The 24,031-nt window shown below is 36.8% G+C and overlaps 2 protein-coding genes and 1 long non-coding RNA gene across 5 annotated transcripts; 1 reads left to right on the plus strand and 2 right to left on the minus strand.

The window, feature by feature from the left end:
• Nucleotides 1-633: 633 nt before the first annotated feature.
• LOC113328174 (disease resistance protein RGA2-like) lies at nt 634-5,637 on the plus strand. Of its 2 annotated transcripts, none has more exons than XM_026575262.1 (3): nt 634-4,775; nt 4,894-4,963; nt 5,177-5,637. In XM_026575262.1, the coding sequence occupies exon 1, from the start codon at nt 1,124-1,126 to the stop codon at nt 4,658-4,660; it is 3,537 nt and encodes a 1,178-aa protein (XP_026431047.1). In that variant the 5' UTR covers nt 634-1,123; the 3' UTR covers nt 4,661-4,775; nt 4,894-4,963; nt 5,177-5,637. The 2 variants fall into 2 exon arrangements, with proteins under 2 accessions (XP_026431047.1, XP_026431049.1); XM_026575264.1 differs by having other exon boundaries at nt 5,279-5,637.
• A 4,791-nt stretch (nt 5,638-10,428) lies between these two features.
• On the minus strand, nt 10,429-11,135 carry LOC113327821. The gene is made up of 2 exons (XM_026574941.1): nt 11,024-11,135; nt 10,429-10,930 (listed from the first exon to the last, which is right to left on the minus strand). Exons 1-2 carry the CDS (start codon nt 11,097-11,099, stop codon nt 10,626-10,628), a joined length of 381 nt encoding a protein of 126 aa, XP_026430726.1. The 5' UTR covers nt 11,100-11,135; the 3' UTR covers nt 10,429-10,625.
• Nucleotides 11,136-15,216: 4,081 nt separating this feature from the next.
• Nucleotides 15,217-20,063, minus strand: LOC113327716. 2 transcript variants are annotated; one of them, XR_003349157.1, is made up of 3 exons: nt 20,000-20,063; nt 19,839-19,901; nt 15,217-15,266 (listed from the first exon to the last, which is right to left on the minus strand). It is a non-coding gene; the product is annotated as an uncharacterized LOC113327716 (long non-coding RNA). The 2 variants fall into 2 exon arrangements; XR_003349156.1 differs by lacking the exon at nt 15,217-15,266 and adding an exon at nt 19,342-19,453.
• Nucleotides 20,064-24,031: the final 3,968 nt, after the last annotated feature.

Here is a 24,031-nt window from a genome sequence, read left to right on the forward strand (position 1 = left end):
AGTGCCCACAGCGAGTCAAATCATTTTTGTGATAACTCAAATAGCGTGGAAATTGTTTCCATCGAGATGAAAACTGATCAAAGGTAAGAAAAAGTTGGGAGAGTTGTGGAGTTCCTGACAGTCCACTAGAAGAAAATTGTTGGATTTATTTAACGCGGTACAACATTCATTCACTTCCATTGAATCACGCTGTACTCAATAATCGGTTTCCTATTTGGTAGCTTTTTCAAGCCAATTTATTTTGCTTATTAATTGATCTGCTCGACTTGATCCGCCAGTTAGCCACATCTGGTTCAGCGTATTTTTCATTTAAGAGAAATTAAGAGTCGACATAAAGGCATGGGCGTGTACCTACCAAAAACAGTATGCATCCTGTCATGACTCCTTAAGTTTAAATTTTTTTTAATGAAAATAGTAAAATTTTGATGAAGTTTCTCCATCAAGTTTAGAACTACGTGAAAAGAACAGAAAAAGCAAAAAGTTGAAAATAATGTAGCTAAACAAATATTTCAAACATAGCGTGTATTGGAATGATAACTAGAAAGACTTAAACTAGCCAACGGCACATGACATGAGCATCATTTCTTCTTGTTTCAAGTGTAGAAAGTGGTTGTTGAACTAAATTATTGAGCCAAAGCCTTTTTATTCAATTTCAATTAGTTGTTTCTTCTTTAGTTTCTTAATTGTTGGACTATGAAGATGTTGTATTGAGTTATCTTAAGATACTAATCCTAGTGTAATTAGTGTTAAGCTGTGCCTTAACTAAAATTTGAACGAGCTGCAACCAAGTAAAGTGATTTATGGGGTTACCGACGGTCCACTAGGAGAAGCACCATGGTTCTGGATAATCACCTTCAATCAAATTATTGCGCCCAAGCAAAGTGTACTATATTCTGTTTTTTTTCTAAAGAGGTTACGGTATCAACTTTTTGGCCCCGTGAAAAAGAAAATTATTGCGTAGTATTTGGTTTTCCATTTCTATAAAACCTAGCTAATTTCTGTGGCTCTAATACCATAATCTATTTCAAAAACAGATCTGAGTTATATACACTCTATTTTCTTTGCTCATTCATCCATTTCTTTTCCTTTCCTAATTATCATTCTTCATTATTATCATATCTGTATGGATGCATTACTTGTTAACGGTGTTACCGAGTTACTGAAAACTTTAGGTCCTGTTGTTACTCAACAGATCAGTAATGCTTTGGGTGGCACAGATGAACTGGAAAAACTTAAAAGAGATTTGGAGACGATTGCGGCTGTAACAACTGATGCTGAGAACAACAAATCTCAGGCTGCTGGACATTGGCTAAAAAGGCTCAGGGCTGTTGCCTATGATGCTGAAAAGGTTCTGGAGGCCTATTCTTGGGAAGCCATGCGTCGATCTGAAATGAATGAGGTACGAAAATCAATTTCAGCTGCCAAATCTAATTTGAAGTTGGGTCTTAAAATGAAGAATATTAACAAGAGCCTAGATGAGATTTCTATTGACATGGCAAAGTTTCAGTTTCAAATTTGTACTCCTGAAGTTAGCACTTATTATCAGAAAACTGTGCACCAAAACCGACTGATATCATCTGTTGTAGATGAATCAAGTGTCCTAGGAAGAGATGATGATAAATCAAACATCATAAAGATGTTAACTACACCTCCCACATCATCATCAGCATCCTCTTCATCTTCTTTAAATCCTTGTCAACAAGAAAAAGTTTCTGTGATATCCATAGTGGGCATGGGTGGGTTAGGAAAAACTACACTTGCTCATTTGGTCTACGAAGATGACTCGATAATGAGTACCTTTAAGACTAGAGCTTGGGTTTGTGTGTCTGATGTTTTTGATATCAAAAAAATATCTACAGACATATATGAGTCAGTTACGAATAACAAGTGTGAAGAGTTTTCAAATCTTGCTGTCCTCATTAGTAAATTTCAACAAGAGTTAAACAACAAGAAATATTTCTTAGTACTGGATGATGTTTGGACCGAAGATCCAAAGGACTGGTATAAACTTAGAGATCTGCTAATGGTGGGTGCTCATGGGAGTAAGGTGTTAGTCACTACACGTAGTAAAAATGTTGCGTCTATTGTCGGAGGTGCTGTCCCACCATACATGTTAGAAAACCTACCCCATAGTGTTTGTTGGTCTATCATCAAGACAAAATCTTTTTCTATAGGTGGGGCAATGGTGACTCCAAGAATGACATCCATAGGAGAGGAGATTGCAAGAAAATGTGGTGGTTTACCACTTGCTGCGAATGTTCTAGGGAGTCTTATGTATTTGCATAAAACCGAGAATGATTGGTTGTCAATTAGAGACGACGTTAGTTTGCGTTCGGTAGATGCATCAACCCAAATCATATCAATACTAAAACTGAGTTATGATAAATTACCCTCTCATTTGAAACTTTGTTTTTCCTATTGCTCTTTATTCCCAAAGGATTGGAAGATTAGTAGGGAAATTTTAGTTCGTTTGTGGATGGCTGAAGGGTTCCTTGATGCTTCTCATATAGGAAATCAGATACCACCAGAAGATGTTGGTAATGAATACTTCCATACTTTACTGGCTAATTCTTTTTTTCAAGACGTGACGAAGAATGAGTTAGGCGACATCAAAACGTGCAAGATGCATGATCTGGTACATGATCTTGCTCAGAGGGTCAATAGCGTGCATGATATCAAGGTTATCAATCCCAGAGACATTGAATCTGTTTCTGAATTTTGCCGTGTACATTTAAATTTAGATGTGAAAACATTAGAAACAATTTCAACAACCTTCAAAAAAGCAAAAAGATTGAGGACCATTCTTTCCTTCAGGGATGATCACTTTGGAAAACAAAATTTATTTTTCAACAAGGGTTTGCGGATAATTTGTTTGCTTGGTGGGGTTTATCGGAAATTCTACAGTTCAAGAAATATAGATAGAGATATATTCATCCCCTCTTCCATATCCAAGTGTATGCATTTGAGGTACCTTGACCTGTCTGATTGTAATTTTGATGGAGGACATAATTTATCCATCCATCAACTTTACAATCTGCAGACGTTAGTGCTGGATGGTTGTAAAAATGTTGATACCATTCTTAGAGGAATTGGGTCTTTAAAAAAGTTAAGGCACCTTAATCTCCGGGATTCGGACGTGACAAAGCTACCTGATTCTGTTGATATGCTTACGGATTTGCAGACACTAGATCTAAGTTACTGCCTTTGTTTACCTTCCTTACCTCTAAATATTGGGTCTTTGAAAAATCTAAGGGAGTTGCAGCTTTGTGAGTGTAGAGCATTAGAAAACTTACCTGAAGACCTTGGAGAATTGACCCGATTAAGATGCCTTGATTTATCATTTACTGAGATCGAAGTATTGCCTGAGTCATGCATTAGCAACCTTTGCAATTTGGAGATGCTGGTATTTATGGAGTACTTTGAGCTTCCCAATGAAATAAAGAATTGGCCAAAGTTGAGAATCCTCACACACTGTGGAGAGGAACATTATAAAGAGGAAATAGATGCTCGAATGCCTAGAGGTATGGAATCTCTAACTTGCCTTGAATCATTACATATTAGTGTGGCGAAGAACAGTGAAGATCCCATCTCTTGTAGTCGTGGGATTGAAGAGTTATCCAGCTTAAATTCTCTACAAGAGTTATGGATTTACAATTTGGAGTATGTGAGAAGTGGCGTTGATGCGAAGAGAGCGAGGCTAAAAGATAAGATAAACCTCCGTGATTTGTCTCTACATTGGAGCTCCATTTTGGACGACGGCGATGAAATAACATTTGATGAGGCGTTGGAGGGTCTCCAACCTCACCCTAGTTTGATAGACTTGAGAATATATGCTTGTCCAGGTTTAAAGCTTCCGAAATGGATGGGTTCTCCGAATTGCTTTCCGAATTTAGTAAAAATAGAACTTGGGGGTTGTAACAGATGTGAGAAGCTACCTGCGCTGGGTATGCTCCCATGTCTTCAGTTTCTTTATATTGCATTGATGAAGTCAGTGAAGTGTTTGGGTGAAGAATTTTATTACCAACAAGAAGTAAAAGAAGAAGAAAGAATTAGCAGCAGCAGAAGTAATGTCACTACAATCTCATTATTCCCTTCGTTAAATGAGTTGAATATTTATTGCATGGAAAATCTAGAAGATTGGGGTGCTCCACAGCTTCCAATTTATAATTCATTTCCTTCACTTGAGAAGCTAGTAATCTTGGAGTGTCCTAAACTGAGAAGCACAACAAATTCATTTTCTTTTCTCAAGGCATTGCGATTTGATGACACCAACGATGAGGCAGTAATCTCAATCTTAGATACCGGAAGACTTGCCTCTCTTACATCCCTTTCTATAACAAACTCTCCAGAGCTAACGCATATTTCACTGGGCTTGGTACTCCAAAAGTTAGCTCCGAATCTTCAACGCTTCAATATCTTTTATTGCCATAGGTTTCGAGGTTTTCTTGAACATGGTGCTCAAAACAACAACAGCAATTCTCTCCGCTCATTAGGGTTGTTTAGTTGTCCTGTTTTAATCTTACTGCCGGATTTGCGATCATGGACTTCTCTACAGAAATTAACCATCCTCGACTGCGGAATATTGGGGGAATCATTACCCTACGATCTCAAGGAATCTCTTACCTTTCTTGAAGAGCTGAAAGTTGATTTCATTCAATGAGAAAACGAGCATCTAAAAGATCCAACTAATTAATTTGATGGAGGTTCAGTAGAAGAAGTAGAATTGTTTGCTGCAATCATCTCTTCCAACAGTCTAATTCTATTACTACCAACAGGTGACAGGTCCCTTCTCTTTTTTCCATTGTCTTACTGAGTTGAATTTGCAAAAGTTCTTTTTTTTTTCAATTTGAGATCATCAGATGCTTGGAAACTTACATTACACTGTAATTATAGCTTTCATGAGGATTGGATGAAGATCTCAAGCACACAAGTAATCCGTACACCAGGAGCTGAAGAAGAAAAGGTATATACATTTGCACATTGATCCTCTTGAACTCTTTGATACATAGGGAGTATGATTTTACATCAACCATGTACTCGTATTTTAGACTGTTGGTTAATCTTACAAAGATCAATCTAACATGTTTAATCAACTTCTGGCCTTCCATTTTCGGCACTTCTTATAATAAGCTTCAGATTATGCGTGTTTTTGATCCATTGAATCTTGCTTATGCAGAGTTGCAGTCTTGCAGACCCTTCAATTCTTAGTGATGATGAAATGATCTATGAAGTTACTCTTTGGTTGGAGCTAAACATAACATTTGTTTCAATGAAGCAGAGCTGAAAAACGTAGGTGGCAATGGTGCAAGTATGAAGAGAGGAAGCAAAAAGAATTTCAGAGTTACAAAAGCAAAATTTTCATCAACTGTTGCATCATTTCAGAGTGCAGTTGAGGACAGCGACCATAGTGATTCTCTGGGGTTTGTTTCAGACTTCTTTTGCCTCTGCAAATGATTGGTGGTGGCTGTGGTGCCCACCTAGTTGGGATGACAGCGACCATAGTGATTCTCATGGGGCTGAAGTCTTTGTTTCTTTTTTCTGTATCATGTTTCCTTTCTGAATTAAGAGTGTATTGCAGAAGCATTTGCCACATTTCACATTTCAATATGTATAAACAACACAAAATTCCACGCTGCTGCTACTTGGACTTCGAACAGTGCAAACACCATTTTGTAACACGGAATTTATCACGGGACATGGTTACATAAGGCAATTAACAGTTCTAACAGAAATGTACCCTCAGGACATAGCCTGCGACATTCTTCCCTACATGCGTTGCAAGATGATGCAACGTTGACATCCTTCACAATTACGACATTTCTTACGCAAGTGCCAACAAATGTTTGTGCCACTGCCATCTCTACATTTGTCACACAACACAGTAATTTGTATCAGAACAAAGTAAATTAATCTATGTTATCAACAAATGAATATATATGGTTTACTTACAAGACAAGCTCGAAAGAACGATCAAGAAGAAGAGATAACCAACGAAAAAAGGAGAACTAATTTTCGGAGCCATGAATATATACCAGTGAAAACTACAGGAAGATCCATTCTCCCTGATGTTTCTACCGTGAAACCCACGCTCCCAAAACTACAGGCGCGCACCCAAATTCTGGAAGAAAATTATTCTCAAACCCAAATATATAAAATTCTGTTTCTGTCTTCTTCTTTTTTTCTTCTTCTTCTTCGTCTTTTTCTTTTCTTCTTCTTCTTCTCCACTATACCTAGATCTCAGAAAAATGGAGAGATTCGACTGATTTCGCGAACAAATTCATGCCTAAATTCGATTGATCTCAACAGCAGCACCAAATCGTCTTCTTCTTCGAATTAACGACGAACACTCTTACTACCGGTTCTCTTCATTACAATTTAAATTCACTACTGTTATTAATGGTAGCAGCAAAAATCCCTAAATGGGTTTGTAGAATACGGTTCGGTCATCATAGATTTATGATCAAAACTTGTTTTCAATGAAGATTTTGAAATGAATTTCAGATTTTTATGAAATTTTTATCAAAATTTGTTGTGTATCATTACGGGACGGATATAAAAAATGTAAATCTTAAATTGTTGTACAGTCACTGGGATTAACATAATTTATATTCCCTCCGTCCCAAATTAGTTGAGCTATCTGTAGTTTGCACGATAATAAAGGCAAGGGAAAAATGAGAGTATGTTTAAGTATTTTTTACAACCTTTATGGATAATAACTAGTAAAACTTAGAAATGACTTATCTCTTAAACTATACCAAGGTTTTTCATAAACTTTTTACCATTGAAAACATTTTAAAATACCTACATTACGAATATAAACATGACTATCAAATTATACATATTTTTTATCGTAACAATAATCAATTAAAATGGTAGTTTTAGAAATATCCCTTTGATAGTGAGATAACTCATCTATTTATGGGACAAAATTTAAAACCAATTAATCCAACTATCGGGACGAAGGGAGTATAAACAAATCAAAAATAGGACGTAGGGAGTATAGACAAATTAAAAATATATATTTTGATTTAACAATTAGCTTGCACAAGCAAAAAAAAAACACCAAAGAGCACCAATTTAAAATATTTATCGTGCTTCAAGGGGAAAACGACGTATTTGTACACCTTGTTCATTTTAGATATGTTACTGCATTATTTTCATCGAATTTGAGACGAATGAGATTTAGTATTGATGAAAAAAAAAATAGCCCACCAAATATAAAATCCTGTTTCGGTCGCTCATACCAGTAATACACTTTCTTGGAGGCTGGATATTATGAATATACCTATTACTTGCTTCCAATTAATATTCTTTACTGCGTGTTGTACTTCTCTGTATTTTATGCTAGGCTATGTAGTATTTAATTATTTATAGAGTTAATTTCAATGTGTTGCCAAGGATTACGCGAAGGAAGTCTACTTTTACAACAAACATAAGCAAATCGATAATGAGAAAGTCAGTTTATAGGTCTGAAATGATACAATTCCACAGAAGAAGAAAGGGCATAGGAGATCTTAATGTTCCATGTGACTTTGCAATTATTTGGTATAGAATTCTTGACTTTGGACTTTAATGGTCAAAATTAATAATAGACCGAAAAAACGTCCATTATAACCAGCTAGCAAACATAATGCGCAACATCAAGAAAATAATGCATAGGTGTGATGCAGTAGTACTCAATCAAGAACTTACGGAACAAGGTTTGAATCATGGGAAGTCACATCTTATTCAAGTTTCCATGGGCTTATATGTCAAATGGAAGCCCAGCAGATCCTTTGAACCCACTACCCCAGTGTCACAAAATGTTTAAGAGATAGATACAGAATACAAGCAACTAATCCATTTGTTTTGAACCATCATTTGGGGCATAAAAAAAATGTTGGGCCATACTGAATAAGACAAAAACACGGTTGAAAATAGTGTTTCTAGGGCATCTCTTATCCAACCTATTTTCATAAATGCAAAAATACCCTTGAATGGTTAGTGTTAAATTAGTGTTAATTTGATTAGTTAGTTGTTAATGATTGTAGTTAGGTTATTGTTAATTTAGGATAATAATTTTATTTATAAAGAGAGTTAGTCATTTTAGGAAAAGAAGAAGAAGAAGAAGGGGAGGAGGAGTAGAGAATTTATTTTTTTTTTATTTTTTTTTTGAGATATTTGTGGTTGTTGATAGATGTGTGATCCAAATTCGAGTGAGGAAGGTGAATATTCATCACGTAGAACTAAGAAAATACATATCAATTACGATGGAGATCCGGAGATGGCTTATTTGTTGGATTACGAAAATGATTTTACCCAAACTCAATCTCAAACTCAACTTTTTTCTCAAGCTCAAGATGATGACTTTTTGGAGCCAAATCCCGAAGATGAGTACATGGATGAGGAACCCAATGGTAATAATACATAGGTATGGTTGTAGACATTGTTTAATGTCCGTTTTGTAGTTCGAATTCACCAAAAATTTTGATTTTTGTATGTAGTTCGGCGTAACAGAGTAAGGTTCGACAGATAATTTGTATGCCGAACCTTGATAAATAAGAACAGTTCGGATGATAATTTTAATCCCCAATGATCCGAACACATATATGACAAGTAGTTCGGCTTTTCAAGTCGAACATGAATGAGCCGAACTTTAAAGATCGCCTTCCAAATAGTATTGCGAACGAGTCGAACCTAACCCCAAACAATAGAGAAGTCTACTAATGGAGAACATCAAGGTCCAAATTAAACTCATTCAAATCAATGAGATATTATCGTCATCTTCAAGAGAATGAAAAGACGAAAACAACGCAAAAAGAATGAGGTCATTCCGACATCGGACGAAGAAGTTATGGCCAAAATAAAATCTAAAAACTTGAGTGTACAGAGATAAGTTCGGCTGCTAACTCATCATCACGAGTCAGCCGAACCTGAAGCCTAAAAATCAAGATTTTCGAAGTGTCTACAGAGATAAGTTCGGCTTAAAAGTAATCTAATCGAGTCAGCCGAACCTGACAACCACCTGGGATAAATTTCACTTGTCAAGTTCGGCCGGGAAAGGTTGAGAAGGTATTAGCCGAACCTGACACTGTTTTAGGACATGTTTGGACGCAAAATTGACTTTTATCTCAAGGAGAAAAGGTTTCGAAAGGATTCTAAAACTCAACTTTGGAGCTCTATATAAGAAAATCCTAAGAAGAGATCTTCAATCTTTATCCCACACTACATTCAATATTATTCCCACATCAGAAAAAAGACACCCAAGATCTAAAACGACATGCATAATTGAGAATGGAAAATCAAGTTAGGTTCGCGATCACCAACATTTCATGTCCCCCCCCCAGCCCACCGCAATCTTCATCATCACCTCATACTACACCCTTATTTTCATCATTATCATCCTTGTTCTACAGGCAAACATCCACCGTGTCATTCCCCTTTCCCTGCATTCAAATTTTGGGTTGCACCACTCGAGGTTGGGGAGAGTTTGAATTAGAGTAGTCACTTCCATTGTTTTCCTTTTAAGCTTCTCTTTGAATTTTCCGGATGGGTGCTAAAACAAATGATACACCTTAATTAATTTTCCAAAATAAATAAATATGACTCTACTAAACAATGTGATAAGTCACCTATACATGGACAAGTTTATAGGAAGTTATTAGCCATACACATACTCAAGTTCGGCACATTCGATAAATATCGAATGTGCCGAACAGTGTAAGATGGATTATTAAGTAATCGTATCCAAGTTCGGCTGATTAGCTAGCTTAAAAACAATTATAAGCCGAACACTCGGGTTCGGCTCATTCGATATTCAAAAAATTACATGTTTTCAGCCGAACTGTTATTCGTCTGTAGAAAAAAAATTAAGTTCGGCTGCTATATTTGAGCCGACACTACTCTGGAACTACCAAAACCTAGAGGAATCATGGATTACATGTCATGAAATCAACGAAATACGAAAAATCAAGCAATGAGTTTGTGGGAAATACCTTTCTATGTGCAATTTTATAGAATCAGGGTCTATTTCTCGCTCTCATGAGTTTTTGATTTTGAAAATTTTCAGTTTTAAAAAAAAAAGTTTAATTAAGTAACGGTTAATTAATGGGTAACCGTTGATTAGTGGGGGTAATTAAGTGGGATAGTTAATTAGGGGATGGGTTAATTAGTGGGAGAGTTTTAGGATTAGAATTTAATTTAGTGGAAGGGCATTAATGTTATTTAAACTATGCAGGGGTATTATAGTAACTTGAGCATCATTAGGACACCCTTTATAATCTATCATTGGATGGCATAATAAGTTTGTATGCCCCAAAATTTTCTTGTATGCCCCAAATGATGGTTCTTTGTTTTCTGGTGCAAAGCAAGATTGGTTCGTTAAGATGTTCGGAAGCATGGAATTATGTTTTCAATAAGTGCAGTGGTTAACTAACCTATACTGATTTCTCGAGATTATGGTGATTTACATTGAAATGAAGCAGTGAAGGGTTTCTTTAAACCACCCATATTGTGTGTCCGGGAAATCCCAAAGTATAATTGACACAGCGACAACGATAATCCCAGCAACAAAAACTTAAAAGAAAACACAAATACATTCCATATTTCGGCGAGTAGGAAAACCGGCGAGAAGGAAAATATAGTGCTTAATTGGGTATGAAATGGTCCACGCAACAGCAACGGCATGAGACGATTCTCCTTATTCCGAAACTTATAACCTTACATACGCCAATTTTCAGTAGAGGATTTGGCTGTGGACATGGAGCTCTAATGCAAAACATTTGTTCTAACAGAAACCTTCCCTCGGTACATTTCTCCCTACATAGAGTTCTACATTCATCGCAAGCTTCAGCTTTGATGGCACTGGCACCCTTAACAAGTTTGCTGGCACGCTCAACAATTCCGCCATTTTCTCGGCAAGTTTTACCAAATTTTTGTGCTGATGCCGTCTCTGGATTTACATTCATAAAATATAAATTAGTATCGGAATATTAATTAACCATTAATGAGAGAATTCGAAAGTACAGATACGCATATTACTTACCGGAAAAAGTAGAAAGAACAATGAGCATAAGAAAAAGAGAACCAACCAAGAAAGAAGAACTAGTTTTTGAAGCCATGGTATCAATGGTTTGATGATGGATGAACTAATGTACCTATGCTTCAATTTATAATGTTGCCAACTTGCTAAAAAATTGTTTACACATCTAGCTTCTTATTTTTCTAGATCAAGTTTCATTTATTAATTAAGAACTAATAAAGATAATATAAGAAAAGCCAACTTCTTAGAATGATCAAATGTTGATTAAACAAATGAATTCCGCAGTAATACTTGATTACAAATGGATGTATACCTTTTTATTTTTATTTTTCTTCTTCTTCTTTCTTCTTTTCTTTTTTTTTTTTATTTTTTTTCTTAATTAATTTTTTTTTGTTCTCACTACTTGTTTCTATGAATTTTTAATGTAAACGTAAATGAATTTCGATTTCAGGTCTTAGGAGAAGCGCCCATTTGTCTTTGTATTTTCATTTTGTCAAATATGTGCAGTTTGTGACGGCAAAATATCAACTCGCTACGCGGCGCAAGATTATGACCCAAAGTATCTTACTATGATACACCCAACAACTTAGTCTTCTCCTATCTAGTCAGTCCTAAGAGCGTAAATGTAATTTGATGTAACCTCATACCTATAAAATTGAAAGAGAAATAGGTTATTGAGATGGTCGGATAGCCGAGGCTACTCCCCTCTCTCTCATCTGGCTTTCATAGGTCTTCTTCTTCCCAAAAGCTCCATGAGAGCCTTACCAATGGAGATCTTGTAAACACCTCACAACATAGTGAAATCCGTGGATGTAGGTCACCATTGACCAAACCACGTAAAAAGATTTGTGCCTCCTTTACTTTCATGTTCTTTTATCTTCATTTCTGTGTGTTTGATGTATTTTGATGGTTAAGATCATCATGGGTGTAGGCATCAGAAAAGATGTAGTTACATTTTGGCGCTAGTAACAGGGACTAGAGTGATGAATTTATCCAACCTAGTCCCTTAGAAGATCACTACCTCGCTACCAACAAGTTCTGTAACAGATCTCGTGAAGATCTGGTTGAATTAAGTGCTTATCGGCGTTATTGTCAAAGATCCACGAGTTTCAGACAACATCAGCGGCTCGTCCAAACAAAGCCTAAGAAAGAAAGAGGAGTCTAGAAACCTGAATCTGTAGAAATCTCTACAGCGCAGAGAAACTTCACCAAGCACGGGAACCAGCAGATTCGTTATCAATATCAACTGGGAACCGAAATTTTTTCTTCCTATCTCTTTATCTCGTTCTTCCTATCTTAGATCAACGAGTTTTGAGAGATTTCTTTCCTGATTTGGTTCTCCCTTGTGAATGAATCGAATGAACTGTTAACACTATATCTCGTGCTTCATACGATAAAGGTCAACTTGTCACGGTATTGACTAACCACCCAAACGACACTAGTACAAAAATGCCCTTTAGCCACGGTATATTACCGGTATTTTAATTTTGAAAAACCGTGACCAAATCCTGCGAGGCCAAAAGGATCTTTATATGGTCTCGGTAATTCACCGTGACCAAAGCTTCTTTAGACACGAATTTTTAAATGAAACCGTGTCCAAATTTGATCATTGGTTACGGATTACAGCTTAAACCGTGTCCAATTTAGCTCATTGGTCTCGTTTTACACTTATCCCGTGACGAGTTTGCATGTTGGTCCATCATTTGATATACATTAAAATGGAAATAGACAAAGCAGTAGCTTAGAACATAGATTCCATATCAAACAACATATCCACGAAGCCACATTTTTTCGTCTCAAGTTACTGAGTACATATTTTGGGTGCAATTTAGGAGCTGTTAGTTCCTCAATATTCCATAAATACGTACAACATGAACGAACAAGAAATGGATGAAAATCGCTCTATAGAATGCTGAAAGTACTTGAAATGATAAGATATCCATAAATTCCCGTTTGTTCGCCAAAAACTTTTAAATTCAGGTTTGTTGTACTGTCTTGTTTATAATGCATGAAATGTGGAAGACATCAAAAGATGTAAACCCTTTATATCTGCTACCTGAAATTTAGAATAAGTAGTATGTCATTAAGCTAGAGAAGAACTACAAGCACTCACATTTAAAGATGAACTACATGTTGGAGAATACAAACATAACTTCAGTAGCAGTGAACTAACATTCGTGGCATCCACTAAGAACCAACTTTGTTAAAAACAGAAAATTCTTAAAATTTAATGTCGAATAAATGCATCTTGGATGTATATATATGCCCTTCCTTTTTGAAAACAAAACTTTGTTCTTTTGTCTGATGATTCAAAATTAGAACAGTATCATTAAGGAAACTAGCAGGTAATTGGATGAATGACCTACTTACCACTTAAGAGTCATTGAGGGATATATGTCCTATCATTAGCAATGGATCAATTGGTAATGTAATGTGACAAACTTACTAATATTTTGTAATGTGACAAATGTAATAAGTTTATTATCAACTAAATAGATTTGATGAGAAGGCTAAAGGTATCAGATGCAATATTAGAAAAAGCAGTGAATAATGATTATTAAGAGCGATCCAAAAACCTTGACATCACCATATAATGGTGACAATCCAGCATAATTAATGTACTACGATATTTAAATCCATACTATATACGTCGCCTGACTCACCTCCAATCTAGTTTAGATGTGCCTTGCTGAAGCAATCGCAATAAAGTCTCCAGTGTACCGGAAAGATGAAACTCAAATCAGTAATGCGGGAGGAATATCAACTCGGCCAAATTAATTAGAATTATAATCAATCTCAATTGATAAAATAAGCATAGTCGATATTTATAATACAGAACAATTTACACACCTAAAGATATTCTACATTCACATTGAGAAATAACATAATAGCATGATATAACCAGTGACCAAGACTCCAAACTTCTCATCATACCGGCAAGATGTTCACCTTAATGAACTGAGATATTTTAATCCTCTGGTAAGTTTTCAGAAGTACAAAATAAATTGACCTTGGACAGTGGTTAATTTAACCAGAGAAGCATCCAACATGTTAAGCATAATATTTTCCAAGACACCTAGAAGAGTACTTGTCGTTAACTGAAAAGATCTTCGTTGGTTTTCTTTACCTCGCACAAAGTAATTTTGGTTCACTTTTTCCACAAGTTTTTAAAAATTTAATGGTACAGCCATACACGAATACATCCAACATAGATAATAGGAAGGTAAATGAAAATAAAAAAGGAATTACCAGGGGTTGGCATGCCCCCAGCTGGCTACCAGCACATGACCTTCATTTCTCTTGATTCTTGATGCTTATGTAGCTTGCAGAAAGTAAAGTAAAGGACAACATTGTAAGTCTATGATGTCCATTTATATAAACAAAGATCAGATGTTATGAAAGCAAACTAGATTTTAGAACCTATTACCAGCACCATGAAGTCTGATCTTACCTAATAACATTGTGTCCATAAAGGCATTTCTTCATGGTGGGTCAGTGGTCTGACCCATCTAATAACTTCGCAGTTCACAATTACCATTACGAGTTCCAAATTCCATACGAGCAGATCCAATACTACCAACTTCAGCCGTTGAAATTGTTGGAAGTGCTTGTGCGTTATGAATAAGAAAGAAACCACAAGTTTACAAAATTAGATCCAACTTCAACCATGGAAATTGTTGGAAGTGCTTGTGCCTTGTGAATAAGCCAGAAAAACTTAACAAAATTAGATCGTATACTAAAACCAAAAACTTAGAAGAAAGACTGTTACTGCCATAACACACTCAACAAGAAGCAAAGATTGAACTTAAATCAAAAAATCAATAAGAAAACACTACAAAAACTGGAACACCAACGGAAGATGGCAGAATATTGATAATTAACAACATACTGCAGGGAAATAACAATCCTTAACATTCCTTAGAAGTAACACCACTTTGTATAAATAGAAAATAAAATAAAATGAAAACACCAACTAAAGAAGGCTTCCAAATAACTAAGGATGTCTAATTGGCATCTTTTGCCAAACAAGTGAAACAAGATACAAACTTAATTATATGTGCAAATATGTGCAAATAGAATACATAAATGGAAGTAATCGATTTTGAATCTGCGGATAGCTCGACAACTACAGACAAAACATAAAAGCAAGAATATCCACAAAATCCAAGAAATGGTTAAGTGCAGCAGTAAACTTACTTTCAACATATGAAAAACAATCAGGCAGCACACCCCATAAAAATAAACACTGCAAACAACCCAAAAGAAAGAACAAATAAATTTAGCTAGAAATCCACATTAATTATCCATCTGCTCATGTTAAACACAACTAATCGCACAAAACCAATTATGATATTTTCTCCATATCTTAATCATAGCATATGGTAGCAGCAGTTCAACACTCTTAAAAGTTGAAACACAAGATATGGTAGAATATCTTCCACAGTTATTCTGTGAAGATTAGATGTTTATTTATAGCAATATTCAGTTCCACATAATCTGGATCTGTGGTAAACATAAAAGACTGAGTTACATGCATATCTACAGTTCAATAAAGACCGTAGGACTAGGGCCTAAGACTGGTTCTTAACCATCTGTCCGTGAAATACTCTCAGCAGTATCACCTGCGTTAACACCACCCCTCAAGTTGTACAGGAGTTGACGGATGTGCAACTTGGATCGGAGAATATGAAATCGTGGAGAAGCTAGTCCCTTGGTAAAAATATCGGCCAGTTGATCCCGAGAGCTGATAAATTGAACTCGTAACTGCTTGCTAGCAACTCTTTCTCTTACAAAATGATAGTCGATTTCGATATGCTTTGTTCTGGCATGGAACACAGGATTAGCAGTAAGATATGTAGCCCCCAAATTATCACACCATAAAACTGGTGTTGAAGTTGAGACACACAGTTCATTTAATAAGGACCGTATCCACATGAGTTCAGAAGTCGCAATGGCTACACCCCTGTACTCCGCTTCAGTGCTGGATTTCGACACCGTCTTTTGTTTACGTGCACTCCAAGAGATCAAATTACCACCAAAGTAGACACAAAAACCACTAGTCGATCTTCGATCATCTAGACAACCAGCCCAATCCGCATCTGAATAAGCTTGGAGGGTGAAATAACTTGTTGGATGAAGATGTAGTCCATAATCTATGGTGGACTTCAAGTAACGTAAAATTCGTTTCACACTATCCCAATGCTCTATATAATGGTTATGCATATATTGACATACCTTGTTAACCGCCACTGAGATATCCGGCCTAGTAAGATGAAGGTATTGAAGAGCCCCTACGACACTGCGATATAATGTAGGATTGGACATTTTCTCTGTGCCTTGGAGTTGGAACTTTGTACTCGGAGATAACGGTGTAGAAACAGGTTTAGCCCCATCAAGTTTAGTTCTTTTAAGTAAATCTGCCACATACTTTCTCTGCGTGAGAATAAGATTTCCAGGAGTACGAAGGACTTCAATTCCCAGGAAATAATGCAAGTTACCCATATCCTTAATAGCAAATTCTGCACCAAGATCATGTATTAGCTGTGAAATGGAATGACTGTTGGACCCAGTGACGATAATGTCATCGACATAGACGAGCACATATGTAATGAAAGCTTTCTCCTGGAGAACAAATAGAGAACTATCAGCTACTGAGCCCTTAAATCCAAGCTGTAACAAGTAAGAACTCAATCTTGAAAACCAAGCCCGAGGGGCTTGCTTAAGTCCATACAAGGATTTGTGGAGTTTACACACATGTGTAGGATAGTTGGGATCCAAAAACCCTGGTGGTTGTGTCATATAAACATTTTCTATTAGTTCACCATGTAGAAACGCGTTTTCTACATCAAGTTGTTTCAATGGCCAGTTCTTCATAACTGCTATAGATAAAACTAGCCGGATTGTGCATGGCTTAACCACTGGACTGTATGTTTCCCCATAATCAACACCTTCTTGTTGATGAAACCCTTTCGCCACAAGCCTAGCCTTGTAACGATCAATGCTGCCATCAGAATGTTGCTTCACTCGAAACACCCACTTCGAGCCAACTACGTTCATGCCTGGTTCGAATTTCACAAGAGAGTATGTTCTATTTCTAATAAGAGAGTTAATTTGATCATGCATGACACCTCTCCAATGCGCAAACTTAGAGGCCTCAGTATAGCAGGTTGGCTCCATGTAGTCCATATTCGGTAAAGGATGCTTGCTGGCTGTTAAGCATAATTTTTGAACTGGCTTAACAATTCCAGATTTTGCTCGTGTCTGCATTTGATGCACTGTCTGTGTGTTTATAGACTGAACTGTCTCAGCAGTATCGACTAGAGAAAATGGCGCAACTGAATCTCTTGATGACGTCGTAGTCGGGGTGGATTGTTGGACAAAAGCTGCGTCAGCAGCACTAGTCATTGGTGCTGAATTCTCTTCAGTAGCGCCAGCTGACCTAGCATCAGGTATATTAATATTGCCAGTATGCAGTTCCTGATTGCCAGAGGTCAGGACATTTCGAAAGGGAGATTTCATAAAGAGACTTGTATCAGAAGGTACACTTACAGATTCTTGTTGAGGCGTCAGCTGCTGCATAGACTTGAATGGGAATGTCTCTTCCTCAAAAGGAACATGACGGCTTATATAAATTCTGCCACTTTCTCTATGAAAGCACATATATCCCTTATGAGCATTGTTATATCCAATAAAGACACATGATATCGATCGTGGTTCTAGTTTGTTGGAATTATAGGGCCTTAAACAAGGATAAGATAAACACCCAAAAACTTTAAGGAAGGAGTAATCAGGAGCTTTGTTAAATAACAGTTCAAGAGGAGTTGTAGTTATGGTTTGAGATTTTGGTAATCGATTAATCAAGAAGCATGCAGTGGAAAAGGCATCGGACCAGAATGTATAAGGCATTGATGCATGGAAAAGTAGAGCTAAACCGGATTCAGTTACATGACGGATACGTCGCTCAGCCATGCCATTTTGAGCCGACGTATGTGGACAAGTGAATCTATGTTGAATGCCAGAGGCATTTAGATATGAGGTGAACTTTTTATACTCTAAGGCATTGTCAGTCTGGAAGACTTTGATCCTATGATTAGTTAAATTTTCAACCTGTTTTCGAAACTGTATGAATATTGACAAGGCCTCAGAACGTTGCACCAAAGGGAAAATCCAAGTATAATGGGAATATGCATCCATAATCAACATATAATAACGAAAACCGGATCGAGACAATTTAGGAGAGACCCAAATATCTGATACAAGTAAACTCAAAGGTGTTGCATAAGTAGTTTTGCTAAGAGAAAAAGGAAGACGCTTTCTTTTGCTAACATGACAGGAATGACAGTAGTCAAAAGCCTTATTTGAAACAGGTAAAGAGAATCTACCACAAATACTAGACACTGTTCTCATCATGGGATGTCCAAGACGTTGGTGCCAGAGTGGCAGTGAAGTTGCAACATGAGCTTGGGGTTTATTTGCAGTGCTTAATCCGTCCAAGCCCTCAAAAACATAGAGACCATTCCTATTCAGTCCTCGCAGCAGCATTGTTCCCGTTAACTTGTCCTTCACCAGAAAATAAGAAGTGTGAAACTCAAAGAAGACATTATTATCCTTGCAAAATTGTGAGACTGATAACAGATTTCTTTTTATCTGTGGAACATGGAAGATATTATTTAAGGAAAATAGTTTGGAGTTGTATGTGAAAGTAGCATTACCAACATGAGATATAGGAATGCTATTTCCATTACCAACTTGAATCTGTTCAGGGCCATCATATTCATGAGGAATAGTCAAGTTCCTCAAGTCAGCTGTGAGATGATGAGTCGCTCCAGAGTCTGTCACCCAGTTTGCATGTTGGTCCGAACCAGGTAGAGCAATATAGGCAGCAGCAGGTTTGCGTTTGTTGTTTGAGTTTAACCACCCAACCAGTAATGAATCCTGAGCTTCATACTCTTCATACAGTGGGTTAACTTCATCTGAATCTGGAAGGGTTTGAGGAGGAATTTCTTTTGTTCCATCTATGAAACCAGCCAGGCCATAACCTTTCAATATAGGTTTGAATTGTGTTTTCCATAAAGAGTGATTTGTTTCTGTGAGTTTGAGAGTAACTAGATGATGGATCTGTATATTTCTTAGCTGTGCAGCCATGGTTTTTGTTTTGTTTTTGGTATTTTTTTTTTTTTGTGAAAGGAAAGCGTGTGTTGGATCGAGGTTGATACCAAGTTGAAACACAAGATATGGTAGAATATCTTCCACAGTTATTCTGTGAAGATTAGATGTTTATTTATAGCAATATTCAGTTCCACATAATCTGGATCTGTGGTAAACATAAAAGACTGAGTTACATGCATATCTACAGTTCAATAAAGACCGTAGGACTAGGGCCTAAGACTGGTTCTTAACCATCTGTCCGTGAAATACTCTCAGCAGTATCACCTGCGTTAACATTAAACCAGAATTTCAACTCAGTCGTGGGCAGTAAACAAAAGAAATCAGTACATCATTCAGTGTTATTTTTGATACCCCATCTCTATACAAAACAAGTGTTAACTAACATAATCCAATTTTTGGTTCTTCCAAAGAAATCTCAACAACTGATACAAAGTTGAAATCACAAATATTAAACAAGGGCTCACCTCTATTGCAATTATCATAGACTTTATTGCTAAAAAGGAGAGTGCAATGTTTTTAAGGAAGGAAAAAAGAACGAAATTATTAAAAACTAAATTAGAAAACCCTAGAAATGTGAATATATGAAAAGGTAAGAAATAAGTTGGATCTATAAGAAATTGATGATTTACGAGAAAACATTCTGGCTTACCATCTTGATGACGTTACAGAGATTTCACGATAAACCATTTTTAACACAAAATCCCCAAAGTACCTTGTAGAAAATACAAAATAAACAACTTAATCAAGACAAATCAAAGAAAAATGGATGATTTTAGCGGGAGTGAACCATGTAATCAAACAGGAGAATACCTTGTAATAAGGTGCTTGCCTATTGCCTTCACTTTGATCAGATATTTCAAATTATTGTCCGACTGACAGTAAAGAAAAAAGAGAGTAAGGGAGCTTTTACTTAAGTTTTTTTTTTTATTAATTAAACTTAGAGAACGAACAGGAAATTGCAGTTGTAGTCTCTTCAAAACTACTGCCTCAAATCAAGGAAGAAAATGAGAGGAATTGGGAAGTGGAGTGGTGGGTGGTGCGATAGATCGTGGAAACAAATTAGATTTAAGAAAATAGACACCTCTAGTAATTTCTGATTATAAAGCAAATGTACTCGTATTAGACACGCGTCAGTACATTACCGTGTCCACGGAGATGAGCAGAGGTCTCGACCATACAGTTACCCGAGACAAGCCTAGCATTAGTCCCGTTTGTTGATTTGACCGTGACAAGCACAACCGTGACAAAAACCCACTATTCTACTGGTGCGATTTGCTGATTGCAGGTGCACCACGATGATGGAAGAACTGCACGATTAAGATCGGAGCAACAAACGACTAAAGAATACCACCAGCAACTTCTACTCGAGACCAACTCGTGGAGATGCTACCGATCCAATCAGACCAGAGAAGTCGCTGAACTGTGATTCAAAAATCGCAGATTAACATCAATATCACAGCCTGACTTAGGGCTTTGCCTCACTATCTCCTCGTTCTAATTCACCTAGCAATTGCTGAACGAGTTTGTTCATATAATGATTACTCACTTATATTCCTTGCTGTTGCAGAAAAACGATGAATTCACCAGCGTCGTAACCACCTAGAGACCAACTCGTACAGCTCAATTCAGAGCCTCAACCTCATACTATTTAGATCGGAAAGCCTATGTGCTCGTGAAGAAGCAATCAGCTCGCGACAGAGATATCGGACTCAACAGTTCATACCCGAGCATCAACCTCGGACAGACGATCAACCGATGGAGGACAAAGAGGCGTTCAGTTGCTGAGAAAGAGCTCCAGCAGAAAGATGAATAAAATATCATCGGCAATCAGCTTGAGAAATAGAAGCAGTTCATGAATACAGACTGCCATCATAGCATGACTTTGGGCTTCTTTCTTTTCTCCTCGTGCTGTCTTTCATAGAAATTACTGAACGAGTTCATTCGTGTAGTGATTATTAATCTTGTTGGCTTATTGCTGCAGAAAAACGATGATGGACGAAACCAAATCGGAATCACCAGCTCGTGTTCAACTCGAGACCACCTCGTACAGCTCTACCCAAAGAACCAATCTCGCAAAACAATGGTGGAAGAAATCACATCGGCGTGATTCACCAGCCTCGCGTTCGTTTCGAGACCATCTCGTGTAGAACATCCAATCGAATCAATTATCTCGTACAGCTCAGTCTAGAGTATGCATCTCGGACAGCAAAGCAGCCAGCACGATACAAGCTTACCAGTGCTCGGACTCACCAAGTCATCATATCAGAATCGATCTCGGATAAGAAACCAACCAGCACGATGGGAGCCAGTCAGAGCATGATCTCGGACTCACCAATTGATCGATCAAGTAGCATGAACTCGGAGTGTCAATGATATCGGACTCATCAGTCCATCTCCGAGCAGTAACTCGGATGACACACCTTCTTCTCTTAATATGATTTTCTTATCGCATATATAACATGCTTTGATATTCACTAGCTAAATGCTCGGATAAACATCCTTTTGATTAATAATATCTAAATGCTTAATACCTATAATGCTCATATATGATTAATGCTTTGAATCAAGAGATATTTGACGCATTTCTTAATAACAGGTACATACTTCTATGCTGTGCAGAGGTACTCCCCTATGGTGTCTATCTATGATGGTCATTTCAAGACCCATAATTGGATGCTGCGGAAGCATTCATCTAGAAACATCCACGATGGTCCATCCTTGCTCGCGAAGCTCAAGACGACTCGAGATCACCTCGAGAGAAATAAGCTACACAGGAGCATTCTTATCTCCCTATTTTTGAAATTCATTATGTTGCATCACTTCTAAAATAGTCAAATGCAATCCAACATACTACAAAAACAACATGTATTTTACTTACAGTTCAAAACTACTGTTAACATCTTTAATTAAGACATGATAGTTTCTCTTTCTTGAATGGTTATTAACCTTTAATTGAAGTATGCAGGGGCAGGAGTAAATCGCCGTTGCGAAGAAACAATGGACACGATCCATTAAGCAACTATTTAACTTAACAATAGGGCCTATGTATCTCTAGTCTCAAAGACTTAACTTCACATATACTTGTATAACCAATTGAATAGTGTAGAATCGCATGATAATGTTTCTCTAAGTGATACCTTATTACATGGGTTAAATAGAATCATTGAATGCTTTAGAAGTATACTTTAGCATCGATACGACACATTAGAATTGCTTACCTATTGAATGAGCAACACCAACTCCTTAACGGAGAGTAGTATGCCACTGATGCATTTCATTTCACTACGAACTATGAACATAATATATATAAATCTCCAAGTAGCCTATCCATGAATGATAAACATCCACATTCATTACCTCCCATAATTATGTAGTAGTTATGATATTCAAAAACAAGTTAGAATATCATGCCATTTATAATAAAATATTGCACTGTATTCAATGATGTTCAAGAATAAGAACCATGCTCATGTCATTTAACATGCCATTTAAAAATAATTATCATAATATAATATGCATAAAATGCTTCACATGCTCAATGCATTCATCTCGGATTGGTCACGAGAGTGCATCCGAGCTCGTCGAGCTCATGAATTAGCTTGCCAATATTGTCCATAACAGAGGACATCTTTATTTCTTTATCTTTAAATTTATTATTTTATAAACTTAAATATGCCTAGTCATTGACTTGAAGCATAATCATTTATATCTATACTTTCTCTACTGGTATTAACCAATAATTGAAATTTCCAGGGGCAAAAGGCAACCTCATAACAAAGGTTACAAAGTTAAAGGAGGATACTATCTCCTACCTTTCTTGCCAGTCTAAGGACAAAAAAGGGCACTTTCTAACTCATATAGTGAATCTATATATGCCTAACCAAGGCACAATTTTGCTTAAGAGCAAGCTAAGAAAATAGCTAGTCGCAAAGACTCAAGCCGACATACATATCTCACTGGTATATCCAGAATTAAGTGTTGCAATCTAGCGCACCTGCTCCACAGCGAGCATCACAATAAATGACAATGTGACATCATACGCATAAGAATGAACAGAAAATGTTTACATAAAGTAAATGCTTTAGAATTATTAAATGATTTTAACATTATGATGTATTAACATTTCATGTTTTGCAGCAAATCTCCATATGGTGGGAAAAATCAGTTCAGCCGGATTAATTATCCGCATTAAGTTAAGTCGGATTAGTTGAAATCCATAAAGGCATGCTTATCATGCATTAGGAACTAGCATTATGCTTGACAAGGATAGAGTTAAATTAGTTGAAATCTGCATAAAGGCATGCCTATCATTCACTAAGGTTAGAGTCGGATTAGTCGTAATCCGCAATAAAGCTATTATTTTGTTTCTGTTTCTTGCAGGTACACTGGATGTATGCATGGTACATCTGCTAGTTATATATATGTGTTTTCCTGCAGGGTTAATTGGTGTATCATACATACATCCCCCTCTTATGCTATATGTATGTGTTTGCTTTCAGGGAAATTTGATGAATGTTGAATGAATGTGATATAAATATCTCCCTCTTGTAATATATGTGTTTTTCTGCAGGGTAACTTAGTGTTCTTAATATATGAAATTTATCCATCACGGATGGTAATTGGGGCATGATCCCCATCCGAGAAAACATCTTCTCGAGATGGTAATTGGGGCATGATCCCCATCCGAGAAAACATCTTCTCGAGATGATAACTGGAGCATGATCCCCATCCGAGAAAACATCTTCTCAAGATGGTAACTGTGGCGTGATCCCCATCCGAGAAAACATCTTCTCGAGGTGATAACTGGGGCATGATCCCCATCCGAGAAAACATCTTCTCGAG

Source organism: Papaver somniferum, unplaced genomic scaffold, assembly GCF_003573695.1.
Source record: "Papaver somniferum cultivar HN1 unplaced genomic scaffold, ASM357369v1 unplaced-scaffold_107, whole genome shotgun sequence".
NCBI classification, from domain to species: Eukaryota; Viridiplantae; Streptophyta; class Magnoliopsida; order Ranunculales; family Papaveraceae; genus Papaver; species Papaver somniferum.